General features: G+C 38.7%; 2 protein-coding genes across 3 annotated transcripts; both read left to right on the top strand.

Annotated features, from left to right (window-relative positions):
- Positions 1-259: 259 nt before the first annotated feature.
- Positions 260-7,372, top strand: LOC149004557 (uncharacterized). The gene is made up of 6 exons (XM_089168351.1): positions 260-587; positions 1,002-1,181; positions 5,703-5,784; positions 5,870-5,977; positions 6,162-6,320; positions 6,664-7,372. The coding sequence occupies exons 1-6, from the start codon at positions 336-338 to the stop codon at positions 6,858-6,860; spliced, it is 978 nt and encodes a 325-aa protein (XP_089024477.1). The 5' UTR covers positions 260-335; the 3' UTR covers positions 6,861-7,372.
- Positions 7,373-8,939: 1,567 nt separating this feature from the next.
- Positions 8,940-19,721, top strand: LOC149004556 (putative RNA-binding protein C1827.05c). Of its 2 annotated transcripts, none has more exons than XM_089168698.1 (10): positions 8,940-9,043; positions 9,266-9,368; positions 9,483-9,600; positions 10,059-10,114; positions 11,708-11,755; positions 11,843-11,940; positions 17,711-17,780; positions 17,864-17,974; positions 18,794-18,882; positions 19,313-19,721. In XM_089168698.1, the coding sequence occupies exons 2-9, from the start codon at positions 9,270-9,272 to the stop codon at positions 18,857-18,859; spliced, it is 666 nt and encodes a 221-aa protein (XP_089024824.1). In that variant the 5' UTR covers positions 8,940-9,043; positions 9,266-9,269; the 3' UTR covers positions 18,860-18,882; positions 19,313-19,721. The 2 variants fall into 2 exon arrangements, with proteins under 2 accessions (XP_089024824.1, XP_089024825.1); XM_089168699.1 differs by having other exon boundaries at positions 8,966-9,043; positions 9,227-9,368.
- Positions 19,722-20,153: the final 432 nt, after the last annotated feature.

Genomic DNA, 20,153 nt, shown 5'->3' with positions numbered 1-20,153 from the left:
CATCCGTATGCAAATATCTTATTTTCAAAATAAATAATAAATCATCTACAACGGTTCAAGCCTTATGTTGGTTCCCAGCGCATGGAGCATGCCTTGTCGATGTTGAACGTTTCATCTATCCGTCAAATGGGAATCACAAGGGTATTTACGTCAAACAACTGGGATGCAAACTGAGCGGAATCCTAATCCAACGGCTCAGAACTCGATAATCACCATTTCCGATGTCCGTTATAAATCATTTGCCAAACGGTTTAGCCTAAACCCAACATTTCAATTGCCGCAGTTGCCAGTCAAGTTTTTGGCCGGAAAGCTTCGACTGTTGGCCGGCGAAAACAATGAAAGCCGTAGTAATAACGAGCTTTGGCGGTCCAGAAGTTCTTCAGTTGCAAGAAGTCGAAAATCCGACATTCGGAGACGATGAAGTGTTGATTAAGATCGAAGCTACAGCAGTGAACAGAGCTGATGCCATCCAAAGAAAAGGATCGCATCCTCCTCCAAAAGGATCAAGTCCTTATCCAGGCCTTGAGTGTTCCGGAATCGTCGAAGCTGTCGGGAAAAACGTCTCCCGCTGGAAAATCGGTGATCAGGTCTTTAGGAACTGTTTATCTATCGACTTCAAATTATGATGCTAGTTCTTATATACTGCGTTTCTTTCTTCTTCTCTTTTTCGGATAAAAAAGCAATTTGATACTTGACCTTAATATAGAAGTGTTGAAGACCCCTTATTGGGCCTTTGTTTTCTTCTCCTTTCTTTCAGGTTTGTGTGTGTGGATGTTCTTCACTTGAGTGTGCTTTCCCATCCCCCTACTTCTTCGCAAATGGGAGAGGAAATATAGTTTATGGGTATTCATGTGATGCTTGTTACCTTGGTATATGATGAATATCATATTAATTCGATTGAAGTCCTTGTTATGGTCTCCTGCTTTCTGACCTCTGGCAAAAAAATGCGTTCTTCATTCAACGTCTTGATCATGTGATGATTGGTTAATTTTATTGTTCAGGTGTGTGCTCTTCTTGGTGGAGGGGGCTATGCCGAAAAAGTAGCTGTACCTGCTGGACAAGTTCTTCCTGTTCCACCAGGTATTACTTTGAAGGAAGCTGCTGCCTTTCCTGAGGTGGCTTGCACTGTCTGGTCAACTGTTTTTATGACAAGTCGGCTTTCTGCAGGGGAATCATTTCTGGTATATATTCGTATCTTACTTGTTTCTTGGCATTTATGAATGAGATTATATGAGATATAGAAGGTGTGGAAGACCTTTTCATGGTTGCAGATGACCACCTAATTCAGAAATGGCCAAGACCAAAATAAGAATGCTGATATCTATTTTATCGAAGAAAAAGGGAAATAGAAACCGAAGTCCCTTTTGAGTAAGCATATGGATATACATACATTTGTTGAAACCTGTTAAATCCCTCTCATTGTAAATACTGATGCATGCATACATTTATGGACTGAAAACTGTTTTATTGGTGGCACTTTGGCAGCTTAGAAAACCAAACCCTAAACTAAGGAATTAGGGCTCATCTCTGGGTTATATAACAAGAGGTAGCACGAACAAAATTTAGCAGTTTTTTTTTTTTTTTTTTTTATATTTTAAAAAAGTTATATAACAAGAGGTTGCACGGGACAAAATTTTTTTGTTTTTTTTTTTTTTTTTTTTTTCATTAAAAAAAAGTTGATACTTTGGATTGTAGCCCTTGGGCTCAGTTGGATGGTTGGAGTATGGGAAATTTCTCTCAACTTCATGAAGGCATGATCTGTAAGGGAGTTCATCAGAAACCATGGAAAAGTGGTGTTGGATTCTATTAGGAGTCTAATAAGAGTTTGTATAGGAGTTAAATTAGAGTTTGCATTCATGTAAACTCATTCCTTGTAATAGTCTACTTTCCACTTTATTATAAATAAAGGGCGAGACATGGATCAAAGCCATCGCCAAACATGTATTCAACAGGCACGGCCAAACGATTTGGGAAGCGACCTACCCTTCTTCTCGATTTTTTCAAACCCACGCCAATCTTCGTTCTAGGCAGTTTTTCGTACCATCTTGGTCGCCGAAAAAAAAAAAAAAAAAAAGAAGAAGAAGAAAGAAGATGATTGCCGCTCGATTCAATGAATAAGAGAAACGGAGAGGAAAGAAAGAAGAAGAGAAGAAGAGAAGAAGAGAAGAAGAAATACACACGGCCCCAATTTAACGATTCTTCATCCAAGCTGCGATTCAAGCTTGGTAGTCATCCGAAACCTCGATTGGGGTTCGCTATTAAGGTTCTTCGACGGGGCTGTTCTCCTTAAGCCTGTGAAAGACCATAACGGATCGATGGGTTTGAATTTGATTTTGAATTCAAGTTTTGAATTCAAGTTTTTGAATTCAAGTTTTGAATTTAAGTTTTGAATTCAAGTTTTGAGGGTTATTTTGGTAAATTTGCTTGGGGAATCAAGTTTTGAATTTAAGTTTTGAATTCAAGTTTTGAGTTATTTTGGTAAATTTGCTTTAGAGGACTTATATGTAAATTTGTATAAGTTAGATTTATTTACAAATTCCGTTTTTCAAGGACATATTTGTCATTCGGAAAAAAAAAAAAAAAAAAAAAGGAGGTAGATCTGTTTGGGTTGTTTGGCAATTGCATTCGCGACATGTTACTTCAAAAGGGTGAAGACCGAAGAACTACGAGATAATTTTGTCAACATGACAACTATTGATGATACTACGCTCCCACGGATCGAATATTTTTCCACTTTTCATTCTCTTTCGGTAAGATTTGACGGCACAAATTACTTGATCCGGTCTCGATCCGCTTACCTAACTATCCTGGAAGAGGACTAGTTGGATACATTACGGGCACTACTATCAAACCCACTACCGAGTGTTTACAGATAAATGGATATCAAACGACTCTCTTATTATGTCATTCCTTTTGAATTCCATGCATCCAAATATTGCCCGGGTTACCTATTACTTGATCCGCAGCCCAAACGGAAGGCTACTCTGAAACATATGGACAGTTGGGGAATGATGCACGGTTTATGAGCAGCTACGAAAGAAGCTTCATGAGACTACCCAAAAGGAACTAATGTGGCCCACTATTATGCTGAGTTGCGATCTCTTTGGCAAGAGTTGGATCATTATGGGGATTATCACCCCACTAATCCGGATGATGTGGTGACATATAAGAAGTACATTGATAAGATTCGAGTATATGACTCTGCAGGTTTGAACGTGGAGTACGATCGATCGTAGCAAGTCTTAAGTCATTCTCCCTTTCCTACACTGAACAGTCTTATGCTCTTGTTCAATGTGAGGAAAGTCGTCGATTAGTCATGCTTTATACTCCTATTATGGAGAAATCAGCTTTACAGATCTTCGCACTAAATCGATCCGGCTAAGGAGATTGTCAAGTGTGAGCACTGTCACAAACCATATCATACCAAGGAAAATTGTTGGAAACCGCATGGGAAGCCTGCTGATTTTGAGCAAAAACGAGCACAAAGACAGGGGAAAACAAAGGCTAATCTTTCCGATCCGCTTCCACCACACCCTCGCAGACGTTGGTTTTTCGCGGGAGGAGTTCGCTACTCTCAGACGTATTATGCAGCTTCTACCGGGCACAGCCTCGACCACGCTTCCTCACTACCCCTACCAACTCCTACCTAGCTACTTCGGGATCTGGGGAAGGAGATTGGTCGTGGTAAATGGACTTTATTTGCTCGAGCCGATTGGAGGATCTACTTATGCTTTGACTACATCTTCTAATCCGGTCCATTCGGTAATATGGACCTTCATTAGTGGCACCGTAGGCTCGGCAGCCCCTTTCAAATTTTGTCATTTTCTCTAGATTTGTTTTCCGATACTTTTATCTTACCATTACAATTTCTTCCTTTCCAAGTTTCCCCATTGGAATTTCCTTTGTTATTATCTTCCCACGGTAACGCTACACGTGAGGGGAGATTGAAGATGTCTACAATTCAAAGCCTTTCATTAGACTTCCTTATGCAGAATTTGATCTTTGTTACCTTTGAAAGTTTGTCCCTTACCTCGCAATCTTCTACTCCTTTGAAAGTTTGTCCCTTACCTTGCAATCTTCCATTTGGAGATCTAACATTGCTATAGATCTATCTTTTTGACTATGCGAACTGATCTCTGTTAACCCCGGAGATGCCCTTAACTTGACATCTTCCTTCGGAGATCTAACCTTGCAAAAGACTTGTCGTTGACCTTTGAGAATTGATCTCTATTACCTTTGGAGATTGTCACTTATCTTGACAAATTTTCCCCTACCTTTGGAGATTGCCCTTGGCAAACTTTCCTTTAAAGATCTAACATTGCTACAAATCAAAACTTTCACTTGGGTTTTACCCTAGCTATTGTTACCCAAAAATATATTTTCCCTCGATTTGTGCAGAAATTTAGTCTCTCAACATTTGAAGATTCTACGTTTTTACTTGGGCGTTCTTCCTTGGAGACATAAAGTTGCAGTAAAGATGAGGACAAATCAAATGGAAGTCTATAAGGAGAGAATATAAGTTGAAGAAAAGAGAGAGGAAGAGAAGGTAAGTTGGACAGTGTGATACCATGCCTCAACGAGGGGGAGTGTTGGATTCTATTAGGAGTCTAATAAGAGTTGATAGGAGTAAAAGAGTGCAAGAAAATAAAGTACTTCACTTTATATAAAAAAGGGCTGAGATCATGTCAAAAGAGAAACATTGTAAGGGCACCGGGGGGGGGGGGGGGGGGGGGGGGGGGGGGGGGGGGGGGGGGGGGGGGGGGGGGGGGGGGGGGGGGGGGGGGGGGGGGGGGGGGGGGGGGAGTTATGTAGGTTAACAGAAAATGGCAGAATAGATCTGAAGTGCATGGGGAAGAATACATATGAAGGGAGATCCAATACCAAACTTCAAATCAGAGCAATCACAGCTACCATAAGTTGCTGTTGCATGATATTTTTAATGAGTGGAATCAGATCATGATTAAATACATAAGAGCACGAACAGCAGCCCTGAAAACACAACTCAACAGACCATGACCCTGGTATTCTAACCACATGATCCATGGAATTGTACACATGGAACTCCACAATTCTCATTCTTTACTTCACTGCACTCCACAATTCTTGTTCTTTACTTCACTGCACTATCTATTATACTAATAATTTATATATTACAACCCCCCTAAACTTTATATTCTCAGTACAGCTCATATTGGGATGTCCTTTACTTTTTGGAAAATATAAACTTTCCAGAGCTTTTTGAACTTCTGGAATTGGAGAACAGTTTATTTACTTATTATTATTAGTATTCTTTTTTCTTTTCCTTCTTTTTTTTTTTTTTTTTTTTTTTTTTTTTTTTGGGGGGGGGGGGGGGGGGGGGAGGAGGAAGTGTTCTTTAGCAGAATGGAAACAAACAAAACTAGAAGCTCAAGCCAGTGATCCAGTCTAAACATTCTCAACAAAAGAAAAAGAAAAAAAAAAAAAAAAAACCCTACACCTAACACTTAACTTGCACAGAACATATCTTTTCATATGAGGGCTTAGAAGTGGCTTGTTGCAGTACAAAACCCCTGAATGATTATGCATGCATGATCCATATAACCTATTATGGACTAAATTTTCAGTTTAATAAAGTCCAGCTGATCAGATTTGCTACAATTTTGCTGATCTCATGTACTAGCAAAAGTTATATATGAACTGAGGACAAATGAAACAATTTTCAGATTCACGGTGCATCTAGTGGAATCGGCACATTCGCAATTCAGATAGCTAAACAACAAGGAGTGAGGGTTTTTGTCACTGCAGGTCCGACAGTACTGAACTTCAGAATCTGTGTGCAGTATCTGCAGTATCCATGATTCTCATATTGTTAATTTTGCTTCTCTATTAGGGAGTGAGAGTAAATTGGCTTTCTGCAAGAATCTTGGAGCTGATGTCTGCATCAATTATAAGACTGAAGATTTTGCTGCACGGGTGAAGGAAGAAACAGGAGGGAAAGGTCTAGCTGTTGCTTTGGTTGTCTTCATTCATTAACCAATTTCAAACCATCTGCAAGATGACTTCTTGTTACTGACGGTTATCTTGCTTGAAAAATTAATGATCCCTGAACAACTGCTAGGTTTGGGATGTTCACAGTTTCTGCTTGCTGAATTGAGCTTAAACCTTGACATTTCTGATGGCAGGTGTTGATGTTATACTTGACAGTGTTGGGGGACCATACTTCCAGCGAAACATTGACAGCTTAAATGTTGATGGTAGGCTTTTTATCATTGGCTTCATGGGTGGTGCAGTTACAGAAGTGAATCTTGCAGGCTTGCTTGCAAGACGCCTTACAGTACAGTGTATGTGTGATCTTCTTGCTTTCCCTCTTATGTGGTTGACAATCTAATCTTGTGTCTCTGTGAAGTTAAATAATCTGAATACCAAATTGATTCTTTTGTGGGCAAGCAACCATAAACATGAATAGATTATTATGTTTCACTGTTCATGCATGAACATAGATGAGGGAGAGGTATATGTGGTGGCTTATGGGGCCTAGAGGTTGTTCCCTCGTTGGATGGAAATTGCACCTTGGATTTTGCATTGCAAGCAACTTACTGTGTTATGGCAATGTTGTTACATCTAATGTGTCTATGGTTTGTCTTCGATTGTTTTACAAGTCTAATGCAAATCCTATTCATGCAGCTGCGGGCTTGAGGAATAGAAGCCTTGAAAAGAAAGTAGAGATCGTGAGTGAGGTGGAGAAGAATGTTTGGCCAGCAATTACTGCAGGCAAGGTAAAACCTGTTGTTTACAAGTCCTTTCCACTGGCTGAAGCAGCAGAGGCTCACAGCCTCTTGGAAAGCAGCGTCCATATTGGGAAGATATTGCTGGTTCCATAAGCATCTTTTGATTAGGTCAACCTCCTTGTCTGCATTTGCATATAAAACCAGTGTCAGGTTGATGTATATGACTTCCACCTTGGATGTTAAAGAAGTAAAGCATCCTTGATCACGAAGCTGTTTCTACATAATCGAACCTCCTTTCAAACTTAAACATATTGGTGAGTTGATTTACGTGAGCTGCCTTTCTAATTGATGTATCTTAAGTACTTGAAACAATACAAATGTTGGTGTATTTCATTAGTTCACAATCGTTTTTCCTGAACGAAAGCTTGAGAGTTGAGATGCCGTAATCATGAGCTATATCTAAGAATGGTGCATTTGGATCAGCATAGAGATAGTAGCATCTGATAGAAAATGGGATACGAAAATTTGGGGTGCATTTGATCTGTCAATATGGCATTGTATGTGATGGTCAAATATCAGAAGCCTGCATCTCACTAGAGAATGTTTGACCATCCTAATGGAAAAGAAAAATGTCTCACCAGGTAATATTTCCTTGATCTAGTCGTGGTTTTCTGTATGTCTATGGAATAATGCAGAAATGGAAATTTCAAAGCAAGAAGAAGCTCAGCTTCAAATAGTCTGAACATAAGAAGTATGACCCTTGCATGCGGGTGGGGTTTGAATGTTTTAAATTTAGGTGATTCTATGGTGATATAGTTTCTGTTGTTTCTTTATCTGCCACCTTTGGTTGATCCACGAATCAATATTTCTCTAAGTGGTTGGACCAAGGATCTATACCACAAAGCAAGTGAAAGCGGGCTGACTCTGTTGTTATGAAGCCTTCTTTTGAAGGTCAAGTCACACAAAGGAAAACACAGATCTTCGTTGGGAGGAGTAAATTTCTAAACAGAAAGACTGTTGGGTATACAAGTTCAGTAAATGAACGTTACCAAATTCCTTGGTAGTTAGGGGTATTTATATCATTGATTGATGTGTGTAGACCGTTGGATGGGTGAGATCCATCTTTGTCTTTAAGTGAGCTTGGCACAAAGAATGAGCATTTAATGCGCAGGACAGTCAAGCGGGCCGTTGGATGGAATCAGAGCAGGACCAGACGAATCGAGTTATACAAATTTCAAAATCATTTGAAAAACACAAAACCAAAAGGGGCGCGCGTATCCTGATTTCATCTTGAAACGATTTCTGGAAACGCTCTGGAGAAGAAACTCTAAAGAAGGTATGCTGCTTTGATTCGTCTTCTACCTAATCTCTCAACTCGTTTTTTGAATATCGTTGAAGGGATTCTTGATTTCGTCTTCTTCCATTTGATGGAGATAAAACGAAGAACACCAAGCTAGTGAAATCCCTGCTTGTGAAGAACCAGTGGAAACTGAATAATGTTCCTAAATGATTTTGTCTTGTACTCTTGTTTCAGAAGAAAAAGAAGAAGAAGCTCTAAATAAGGTATGCGTCGATTTGTCTTCTACCCTTATTCTCATTTCTGAACGTTTTTCTCTTCTCTCACTCCTTCCATCGTCCTCATTTGTTTTTGTTAGGGTTTTGATCATCTTTTCCTCAATCACACGTGTATTTAGTTTTTTTGCTCACTCATGGAAATATGTTGCGCTTTTCTTAATCAAAGGTTATTCTAAACTTAACAAAAATTCCACATAGTTAAGTAGATGCTCAAAATTTTTATGGTTGGTGAGGTGTAAATTGATTTCTGACATGGGGATGGGGATTGGATGTATTGTGGTTTCATGTATTGAGTAATCAGGTAGATCAAACCTATCTACACCATTAACTGTACTTCTTTTCTTGTGCAATAAAGCCTTTTAGTTTGCCAATGGTGAGGATTAGGCCACGTAAGCATCAATAAATCAAACGGTCGTAAACTAATTGACAGGGGTACGTATGTAAATACAAAAATTTACTTTTACATTTAAATGTTTGAAAATTTATAGGTGATTTAGTCCCGTGACTCCCGTCTCTCTAATTGGTTAGTCGCGGTTTAAGGTGGATTGGTATGGGCTCAACCAGGAGCGACCGGATGGACCCGGTCAAACCTAAACCTGTCCGATCGATCCGAAGGTGGTTTGGTTCACTGCTTCTTCATCGTAGCCTCGTAGGGCTACGGCTTCCCATTCGTTTTAACTCTTGAAACGATTATCGCCTCTGTCTTTTCTTTTGCGTTGCCTGCTCTCGTTGCTTCGGAACTGTAGAAGAAATCCGCGAAGGTAATTTCACGTCTTTCCTTTCGTTTGCTCATTATGTTGTTTTTCTTTCTCATTTACTTCTGTCCGAGATGGTTGGTTTCTGTTGCAGGTTTTGATGATTTAACTTGTGAAAATTGTATCCCCTGCTATTCTCTAAATCTTAATCTTCTTTTGCTCGTTCCCACCAATAACTTAATGTTAAAGACTGTAAAGCTCGTCTTTTCCATTGTGACTTGGTGGCAGGAAGATGCGTGCCAAAGCAAAGAAGGATATGGTGAAGAAATTAAAGAAAGCTTCTTCTAAGCTACAAGTTCCTAGTCATAAAAGTGAAGATGCTGATTTCTTGGTATGGGGGCTTTTAGCCCATTGCTTGTTGGAGAAATTTTCTGTTTTGCTTTTATTGTTGATTCTGAACTACTACTATTATTGTGGTTAATTTTTCTCCGCTTGAAATATGCAGCCATTAGAAGGTGGTCCGGGGCGGAAATTGCCTGTTCAGGAAGTACCTACTGATAATAATGCCAAGGTCTTATACATTGGCCGGATACCTCATGGGTTTTATGAGAAGGAAATGGAAGGTACAGTTTTGTTTCTTTCTTAATTTGATTTTAGCAATTACTTTGTGTCTTATGCTGTTAGAGAAGACCGAGATGAGGAAAGTGCTGGAATTTCATCAACACCTTATGTTCTTTTTTATGAGTTTTGATTGGTCAGTTCTAGGTGCAGAAGGCTAATTTGACTGAAAAATTAGCAAAATGCTGAAGATGAAGTAACCAAAATTTCAACTGAGAAGTGCATATTCTCACACTGAAATGAGCTTGTTACCAAAACGAAATGGCTTGTATCTGAAATTTTGATTGAGACAATCTGTTTTGGGCTTCGATGATTCATATGATGTTTCATCTCAGGGGATTGGAAATTGCCCAAATCTTCGATATTTTGCTGAAATGTTTGCAAGTTTTGGAAGTTTGGTTTGATGTGATGTGCTGGATATGCATTTGTTTCTATTTCTTCCTAACTTTTTTTTTTTTTGCAGGATTTTTTAAGCAGTTCGGTACAATCAAGAGATTAAGGATTGCACGTAATAAGAAGGTTCTACTTCATTATTGTCATCCCTAACATTATCCTTTAGCTATCTGTTGTACAACTGGTACATTCTAATGATAGAAACCTTGTATGATTTGTAAGTTGTACTGTTGTGCGGATAATGGATATGCAATTCCATTGATATCCTTTGGTTTGATAATCTTCTTGCCCACATTGTGGGACAAGAAAATGTCTGCTGGTCTGCCCATTTTCCTTCATAAAAAAAACTTTTTGTAGGCATGAGATGAATTCTTGCATGACTGTTTGTGCTAGATGGGGCTGTCGGTTAGTTTATCTTGTGTTCTCTATTAGACTATGTGGTAGAAAACTGTAGATTTTTTTTTGTATTCAAATGTACAAATGTCATGAAAGACAAAGATGCTACTACGAGATGCTTCATTTAAAAACTCTTTAACATCTAGGAAAGGTCTCAAGAAACACTTATGTATGCAATTGTACTTTTTTATCACATCAAGCAGTAAAGATGAATTAAAAAATAATAATAAAAAAATTGTCAAGCACCCTTAAGATGAAAATTTATTTCTTTTGGCTGTTAGGCTGCATCAATTGGGTGATAAAGCCTATTCTTCACTATACAAGTTAAAAACTTGATTGCGAAGATATGGACATGTGTTTTAGGTTTCAGGTATGATACTAAGCTATATAGTTTTCAAAAGATTTTTCTGCATTTAACTGAGAAGGGAATTCCCAAGAGGTTGGTTCAGTTGGCCAAGACCAACAGCTCTCAAGTTCAGATTTCCTTAGTAACCCACGAACTTGCAGGGGGGGGGACCCAGAACCCACAAAAGAAAGGCTTAGTGGGATCTAGGAGTCTGCCCATCCTGTAATTTCCTATTATTATACAAAGTTTCCTTATCAAAAGAGGAAGGAAAAAAAAAAAAAGAAGAAGAAGAATATGAAAAAGAAAAAAGTGAGGGGTTGTAGGATTTTCAACTCCATACCAGGAACAACAGGATTTAATTTTCAAGATCATGCAAGTACGGAAACAATGGAATGAGGGTCTCCATTTATCTATTTTCTGCTCAAGATATGCTGGAATGCTTAAGCTGCCTCTATTGATATTCCACTTGTTTATTCATTTTAGCCAAGATATTTATTTTAAGGTGAACTCATGAATGTTTCTTGTTAGATAAAGTAACATTAGTGAATGTCAGAGAGATGGGAAACTACAAAGAACCAAGAGTTTAATCATTTAAGACATTTATGGTGCAAGGAGATCCAATGCATAAGATTGGATGTATTAGAATACAAATGAAAGTCAAAGGATAAAGAATGTAATACCTTGCCTGTTTTATGGGAAGACAAGAACATGCAGTCTTTCTTATTTCATAAGACAGGTTGGCTTAAACTTACAGACCCAGTGACACTTGCTTCCATGTATCCCAAGCGAGAACTTTAGTTTTCTTCTACTTGTGAACACAGAGGCAATCTAAGACATCTGCAGAGATATTTCTTTCTTACAAATGATGCATAAACATATGACATGACTGCCAGCTCAGTTTTACTTTTCAAACCCCCATGCTTCCAATTTTTTAGTTTGTTATAGAATATTGACTTTCATTTTGTGGTGCTCAACAGACAGGAAAATCGAAGCACTTTGGTTTCATCGAATTTGAGTCTCCTGAGGTTTCATTTATTTCAACAATTTTCATTGCTCTTTTTTTTCCTTCATATTTATTGTCATTATTCTAATGTACCTGATATTACATGCAGGTGGCCAAAATTGTGGCTGAAAGTATGCATAACTACCTATTGTTTGAACACCTGTTGCAAGTGGACCTTGTTCCTCCAGAGCGTGTTCACCCGAAGTTGTAAGAAATTCATTTTACTACTCTACTTTTAAGCAAGTTGTTGGACATGCAAAATTAGGTGGAAGAAAATGAAGGTCATATTCACATGATCTTCTTACCAGTGGTAGTCAAAGTTCCAGAATTCGGTTTAGCCACACCAAAACCAGATTGTTTTGACCAAAATCAAAATTTCTGTTGAAACTTAAGTATTTTCCCCCCTTCAATTTTGGATAGTTGTTTATGAGGGCCAAATTAGATATCGAAACTGACACCCTATTTTAGGCTTTACATGGTAGAATCCTTGGATTTTAAGAAATCACATCCTAAATGGTTGTTTGACTTTGCACCCTAGGATGGTAGTGTACACTGTATACATTTGCATAGATAACCTAGTGCACAATGTTTAACACTTGCCACATAATTCAAGTCAAATAAGTTGGCTATGTATTAGGAATGAATAGACGTAGAAATTTTGTAAACCATGTCATTTGTTACTAAGGTTACATGTCTGATTCAACAATGGTATGATACAAGCAATGATTCACCCCATGCCCATTGATGTAGAGCTAGTACATGGATGCCATCAAATGAATATGAAAGTACAGTTGAAGAAGACCATTGAAGGGAGTGACATACTGCAAGATGGACTGAATGGTGGCTGGATTTGGAGTTACACACCCTTGAATGTTGCAGAAGGGACCCATTGTGCTGCAGGGAATTCTACCTCCAACTCTCTTACATTCTTATAGGGAACTGGTGATTTGATCTGAAGATTCATTAGCTTGAAAGCTGCTGCTATAGAACAGTAGAATAGAAGAACCACAGGGGAAAGAGTTGCAGTTTCTGAGGTACTTCATGGACCTACTTCCAGTGGATTGAAGCCACAACTCGGCAGTAGACACTAGACACCAGAGTTTTGAATGTCTTTCAGATGTTGGGTATATTGCAGAACAGTAAGGTAGGAACTAAGAGTTGATTGAGTACAAGAATGAAAGAAGGAAAAACATCGTTAAGAATGTCCAAATGGGCCTATTGGGACTTAGAATACTTTATTTTGGTCCATGGTGGGTTCTACAGAAGTTAGGCTTCTTATTTTTGGGTTCATTGATGTATTAGCCTAGTATTAAATTGATTTGAGTCAGATTTGGATACTTAATAGCTGCATAGGATTCTGTTTATTGAGTCTTTTTGAGTGATTAGGAGTCCTTTTAGAATGTGTTTATATATGTAATATGTCCACAATCAATTAGAGACAGTTCAAAGAAAGATTATGCCTTTTTATGAGTGTTTTGGTGTTGATTGGTGCAGACGGGTGATGTAACCCAACTGTAGGGTTAAGGATTCTTTGAAATGATCCTCTAGAATTTAGGGTTAGCTCAGGATTTTCTTATTGAACCAGCAAATAATCACCAAAATTCTAATGGGTTGACTTAGGGTAACAAGGAATACTATGGGAAGAGCTATGGAAAGGTTTGTGAGATATTAGGGTTTTAACAATATCCCATGGGATTATCTTGAGAGACTAAAAATTATCCTAGGGTTGATGGGGAAGAAGAATGAGATAATTTGGATTAGTATGGGTAGGGTTTGAGATACCTAAAATCTATATTCGATGGAAAGGATTTATCAAAAGTAGCTTGGGGTGGTTAGGGAGATCGTAGGGATGATTAAAGGGATGAAACAAGAGAGAGGAGATTCTTAGGAAACCTACGGTTGGGTATGGGAGGGTTTAGGGATGATTTTGGGTAGGTTCTTGAAGATCTTAGAAGAGGACTCTTGGGTTCTTGAATGATCTTGGGCGGTCTTTCTTGAATCTCTTCTTTCTTTTGTTTTGTTTTCTTTCTTTTTTCTGTTTTAGACTTGCTGCAAGTCAGAGAAGGGGAAAGAGAGGGGGCCGAGAGAGAAAGAAGGGGGAGAGGGGGTGCTGTAGGAGTTGGGGGTGGTGGGGAGGTGATTAGAGGTATTGCAAGGGGTGGGGAAGGGGATCTAAGGGGCTGTAATGTGTGGGAGTTGGTTTTAGGGGGGCTGTGAAGGGAGTGGAGGGGGTTTCCTAGGCACAAGAAAGAGAAGGGGAGGGGGAAGGCTGCAATGGAGGGAGAATGATGGGGAAGGGGGGCTGGGGGTGTTGCACTTACTTGAGAGGCTGCTGTTGATGGAAGAAAGCTGCTGAAATTTAAGAAAGAATGCTTCTAATCCTGCTGTGGCCCTCCCAAGAAAGCGACAAATTGTTTCCCTCAAGAGACTTAATTCTTTATTCAATTCAGTCTAAGTTTACAATGAGAGGAGTGGCTTATTTCTAGCCTTACATAAGAAGAGGGAATTAGATTCTAACTAGGAACTTGAAATAGACTTACCTAGGATTTTCTTTATAGACTAGGATACCCTTTACACTTAGTAAATAACAGCCACATAAATAATTGAACTTAACTTGAAATACAAGACCTAAGTATCCACAAGGAGTCTTTATTTAAACTAGATTCCAAGTGTTACTAGAACTCAACTGACTTAAACAAGGAAATAAAAGTAGACTTGGACTCAAACTATTAAAATAATAGTTTGATATTAAAATAATCAACTAATTAAGAAGGGAAATTGACAAAAATGCCCCTACAGGTGTTCAGCCAGCCCTACTTGCATGATCTTGGTGAGGCCTTGGGGTGCAAACCAGGGTTTCAGCCAGGGGGAAGGTTTGTGCTTACATCAACAGGATTTATAGCTCAAGTCTGAGTTCTTTTCCTCTATTCTATTTTCTAAACATTTCTTCAATTATTCAAGTTGATGATCAAGAAAAGTAAGTTCAATTATCCCCAACCCTAGTTCTTCTTCTTATAATGCTCTAATTATCCATACCCTGAATTTTTCTTTGTCTATCTTTATTTTTGGAAACCTGAATTCGAGAAATACCTGCAATCCAACTAAACTGTTGGAATCCTTCCAAATCAATCCCACGGTCTATATGCATCAACCCCTACATGTCCAGATTTTACCCTTTTGCTTTACATTTCGAATTCACTTAAGAAACCCAAAGTTCTAAACTAAATTCTACCCAATCTAGCCATTATAACTCTCCTCCACAAATACCCTATACCTATCCTTTTATTTGTCCAAGTAGGCCATCCCAGGTTCTAAACTCAATTCTACCCAATCTAGCCATTATAACTCTCCTCCACAAATCCCCTATACCTATCCTTTTATTTGATCCAAGTTATGGCCCATCCAGCCACTACAACCTGTTTTCTTGGCAACCCCAACAAACCACCCAAAACCCAATAACCCCTTAAAACCCTAACTTTTTCAAGAAACCTATTTCTACCTGTTGGAATTGTTTCAAGCTTGGGAGAATACACTGTTACCCTGTTCCATACGAATTCACTTAAGGAACCCAAAGTTCCAAACTAAATTCTACCCAATCTAGCCATTATAACTCTCCATGTTTGGCACCACAAATACCCAAACCCACCTTTTTTTGAACCAGAGGCCCCCAGCCACACAACCGCGGCAACCCCAACAACCACCCAAACCCAATAACCCCAAAACCCGACCCAAAAAAACCTCCTACCTGTTGGATTGTTTCAAGCTGGGGGACACCCCATTTCCATACACACCTTTCAAATCAAACAAACATCCCAATATCCTATTTGAGACACCCCATTTCATAATTCTAATGATCCCACTGGTTAAAATTTAAAGAGATCCCCTCTCCATGTGGGAAACATCTTACCATCCTATTGCACAAGAAAACTATAAATCCTTCACCATCACTGTTCAAAATCAAAACGTTAGCTCCATTTGGTTATAGAAACCCAATCATTCAACTTGATTTCGGGCTATCCATAACCATCTATTCCCAAGTTCAAGCCGGTCCTACTTGAGATTTCATTATTGGCTCTCTGTAATCCGGTGGCAAGGGATATGTTGGTCTTTCATCAAATAAGAGATGGCCTCTTGTTCATCTCCACCTTGGAATCTCATGGAGGTGTGCTGTTTCTATAGCATGAGTTTCTCCCATGCACATACATGCTTAATGTACTTATGCAGTGGCTGTCAAAATCATGGGAGGCTACGAATGCCTCCATCTTTATTTTTTAATTGCATTGTAATAAACATAAAATTCTCTCCTGGGCTTGTGGACAGTTTTGGCCATTTTGACTTTAAACCCTTGCTTTCCTAGCTTAATGTTGTCCCCCCCCCCCCCCCCCCCCTCTCTCTTTTTTCCCTTAGATAATTTCTAGTCTTGTCCTTTTGTTAAATTTATCACCCATTCTCCCTGACTCTGTTCCTAACTAAAGGGTTAGGAAGTTCAGAAGTTGTAGAATTGCCAATGCTTCTTTATTTTTTGAACTTTATTGCTTTCTTGGGGCCATAGCAAAACCAGAAACGGGGGTTTTAGAAGCCAGGGCTTAGTACAGGGAAATTTTGCTGCAGTCATTGTTTTCCCGTCTCTTGTAACGGTACAGGAAGATTTATCTGTATATGATAAAATAATCAAGTTTAGGTTCAACATGCATTAATGTACATCATTTTTCTGGGTTCAAACATTGTGGTTACTGGTTATGATGTAGCCTTGGATTGAAGTGATCAACCAAGGGCATTGTCTGCCTGGATCTTAGTGAATCTGAACCAACTAGGGTTTCAGGTGTCAAAGTAGAAGGGCCAGTTAAGGGTATACAATCATTAGGTGGGGATGGGGTGTAAGGGAATGCTTTTCAGGTATAGGGGAAGTCCAGTGTGAGTTTTCATGAATTTTATGGCTGGATGTGAGTTCCCAAAAGACTAAGGCGTTGAGGGAATGCTGTGATCGCTTGCAATGGGGTTTGAGAGGGATTTCAGGGCCAAGCTTTAGGTCGAGTGTAGGTAATGTTGTGGGGAAGGTTTCCTTAGAAAGGACAAAGAATTCTGAGTTAAAACCTAAGGAAACAGCAGAAGCAGGTTTAGGGTTGGTTGGGGTTAAACTAGGGTTTGGATTACCTATCATCCAGAAGGAAAAAAGGGGGGGGGGTTTGAATCACCAGGGAATTTGTCAAATGTAGCGGCTCCACTCGGAAGAAACCTCTCAAGCAATTGCTTAACAGAAGTAAGATAATCTGGACTTGTCCATGCTTCCCATGGGGTGGTGATATTTGGGACACTTAATAGCCTTAATAGGATGAGAGTTAAGTTGTCACATGACCTTTAAAGAGAAATTGCTAATTAAATAAGCTTAAATTCTTGTACCACCATGATACATATGTTTTAACCCCATAGGGATGGTCCATTACCGAGTTAACCCATGGGTCAAAGGACCCATTCCCCATATGACCCAGCTCTAATCTGCATCAGGGTAACGTCTTAACAAGCATCAATCAACAAAAAAAGAGAAGAAAGGGAGAAAACTCAAACGCTAACTTAAAGGAATAGGTTTGACTTATATGGACAGTGCAATCTTGTGCCTTGGAATAAGGGTATTATTGGAAACATAAGATAGATTTTTTTTCACCTGCAGGGTGGGGTTGGGTTGTTCCTACAGTTATCTGAGCCTTGGAAGGGTGCCAGGATGCAAAGTTGCCAAAAATTTGGCATTGTGGCTATCTTTTGCCTCATCTTAAAAGGAAAATTTTAATTTCTAGGAACATAGGGTTTAAGCTTCAAGGGCTTTTGGGCAGTGTTCTGGAAAACAACTTATGAATGACTAAATGTTTAAATTTCAGTCTGCTGTAGGGACTTGTTGGAAACCACTGGTAACCTTACAAATTGCTCTTACAGTTGGTCCTTTTGAATGTCAGGTATCTGATTCTCTTGTCATCTTTTGCAGATGGAAAGGTGCTAATCGCCTATATCAGCCATTAAACTGGGCACAAATTGAGCAAAAGCGTCATAACAAGGTAGCATAACCTTGAATTCCACAATGTGCTGTATGAATTTTACCCTTTGTTCCTATGTTACTGTCGCCTTCAAATTTATTCAGGAAAGAACACTGGAAGAACATAAAAAGTTGGTTGAAAGGATTCTGAAACAAAGTCGGAAGCGGAAAAAGAAGATTGAGGCTGCTGGAATTGAATATGAATGCCCAGAAATTGTAAGAATCCTTCTTTGTGTTCTATCATGTACTGCTCTGGTATGTAGTTAAAAATATTACCACCCATTACATCTTTGACTTGATGCTAATATTTACTTGGGTAGCAGTAAACCTTAAAAAATAAGATACACCTCCAAGTTACCCAAAGTCTCGGGATAGGAACAGAAACCAATAAATAGAGAAATAATACACCAAGTCCTTGTCTTCTTCCCCCCCCCGGGCGGCGGGGGAAAACACACAAAATAGAAGAGGGAATGCTTGCCATGGTTAGCTGTTTTACAGTTCTAGTATCGTGCTCCCAGCATTTTGGGCCCCCATCCACTCCATAAGCCTAAGTGGAGCTTCCTAGTTGTCTGAGTTTTCCTCTCAGGCTATCTGTTTCAAGGTTCACTTCATGGGACTTTTTCTTGTGTGAGCAAGGTTGTGTTACCTGGATTTGAGTTTGCATTGGTTCAATGTGGTTTTTGACCTGAATTTTGTTAGTTTGCATAGGTTCAATATGGTTCTAATACCATCTGTCATTTATGAGTCTGAAATTTGCCCCTTACCTTATGAGTAAATAAAGGTAAAAGAGAACTTATCCTTTATGGTCTGTGGACCTAGTTATCAACCGTCATAAAGGCATCCAAATGTTGATTTGGACAAATTTAGCTTATCAATGAGTCATTGGTGTTTGATAACTGATGGTACAGAAATAAATGCTTTGGTAGGTTTTGATTGATTTGTAGCAGTATAAAGCTCATTTTGACTCTTTGAGAGTAGAATCTCAGTGATTCTAGAGTATGGTTGCCTGATTACATGCCGTCTATTATTACACAGGTGGGCAACATTCAGTGTGCTCCAAAGAAGATCAAGTTTGATGATGAGGACTCTCAAGGAGAATAGACTTCCACTGGTACCATATTGAGGTATCCTCTGCAGCTTGCTCTTTTATTGCTTTTTTCTGTACAACATCTGTCTAAGGTTATGTTTGGTTGTCGAGAGATAAATAGAAAAGAAAATGATAAAGTACCTAGATTATAAAATAAATTAAAAGAGAAGAACATAAACAAAAAAATAAACTAAAATATAATTCTACTGTTTATTTGGTTAATGAGAAGATGAGGGGAACCTAAAGCGTGCATATTCTTAGCTTGGGAGAGTTTTCTCACCGGATGACTTATGTGTTGATGGAGATAGGAAAAGTTGTAAATCTCAATGCAACCTTTTCTTTTCTATTCATCCTTCTACCGAACCAAACACAGCCTAAGGGATCTGTTGGTTACAGATGATTGATCTCTCTGCCCTTTGAATCTTCTTTTTGTTTAGTTAATTTTGAAGCCTTTTTTTAATCAACAGAAATGAAAGCGAAGGGCAACTATATCTGCAACCATCAGCTCTCTATATTTCCTGTGATATGGAGGACTTATCCATGGAGAAGCCCAAGACAGTGAACAAAAGATATTCTCATACATTAATCTTAAATTTCAGATGGTGGCATTTCTACTGGTAGAACATGGATGGAAAATTTGATGGTTGGAGGAACCCATCTTAATTAATTAGCATGTGTTATTCTTTTCTCTTGTTTTTGACATTTGCATTGCAGTAGTGGAGATGATTGTTCTCTGGTTTTACGAAATTGAATGTTGCAATGTTATAACAAGTTGATGCAACATGACAGAGGCCTTGAGACAGTGCAGCATCCCTTATGTTTATTATATTCAGCCTAATCAGATATATTGAGACAGTGGAATTTACTTGAGTTGAACATGCTTTGGTGCTTTATATCCTTGTCTTCTATGTCATGGTCTCAGCTTTTGATCTGTGATCTTCTACGGAAAAAAAAAAAAAGAAAAGAAGAAGCTGCTTTTGATCAATGATCAATATTTTATCCAACGTGATAGTAAGAAAAGGATGATGGAAACATTGTGTTCTATTATCCATCGCAATAAGGTTCATTTTTTATGTTTTTTATTTTTATTAAGTTAAAATAGTAATTTTACAATAATATAGGGGTAGATTAGGAGTTATAAATTATTAACCTGCAATTTCAAGTAACATTTTGAGGTGTCTGTCAATTTAGCATAACTCTGGGGTATTTATGTGTTTTGCCAGATATTTTGGAGTGTTCTTAAAATTTTTTAAATTTTGTTTAATCAAACATGATTTTGCATTTTGTATGAGATGGATCTAAACTTAG

Source organism: Hakea prostrata, chromosome 9 (genome assembly GCF_041222555.1).
Source record: "Hakea prostrata isolate BN-2017 chromosome 9, UWA_Hpros_2, whole genome shotgun sequence".
NCBI classification, from domain to species: Eukaryota; Viridiplantae; Streptophyta; class Magnoliopsida; order Proteales; family Proteaceae; genus Hakea; species Hakea prostrata.
Note: the sequence above shows the minus strand (reverse complement) of the source record. Positions and strands in the feature narration are given on the sequence as shown.

Coding starts and splice junctions, on each gene's coding strand:
- LOC149004557 (XM_089168351.1), top strand. CDS start 336: ATGAAAGCCGTAGTAATAACGAGCTTTGGCGGTCCAGAAGTTCTTCAG. Junction 5,785..5,869: donor GAGGGTTTTTGTCACTGCAG/GTCCGACAGTAC, acceptor CTTCTCTATTAG/GGAGTGAGAGTAAATTGGCT. Junction 6,321..6,663: donor AAGACGCCTTACAGTACAGT/GTATGTGTGATC, acceptor CTATTCATGCAG/CTGCGGGCTTGAGGAATAGA.
- LOC149004556 (XM_089168698.1), top strand. CDS start 9,270: ATGCGTGCCAAAGCAAAGAAGGATATGGTGAAGAAATTAAAGAAAGCT. Junction 11,941..17,710: donor GAGCGTGTTCACCCGAAGTT/GTAAGAAATTCA, acceptor CATCTTTTGCAG/ATGGAAAGGTGCTAATCGCC. Junction 17,975..18,793: donor AATATGAATGCCCAGAAATT/GTAAGAATCCTT, acceptor ATTATTACACAG/GTGGGCAACATTCAGTGTGC.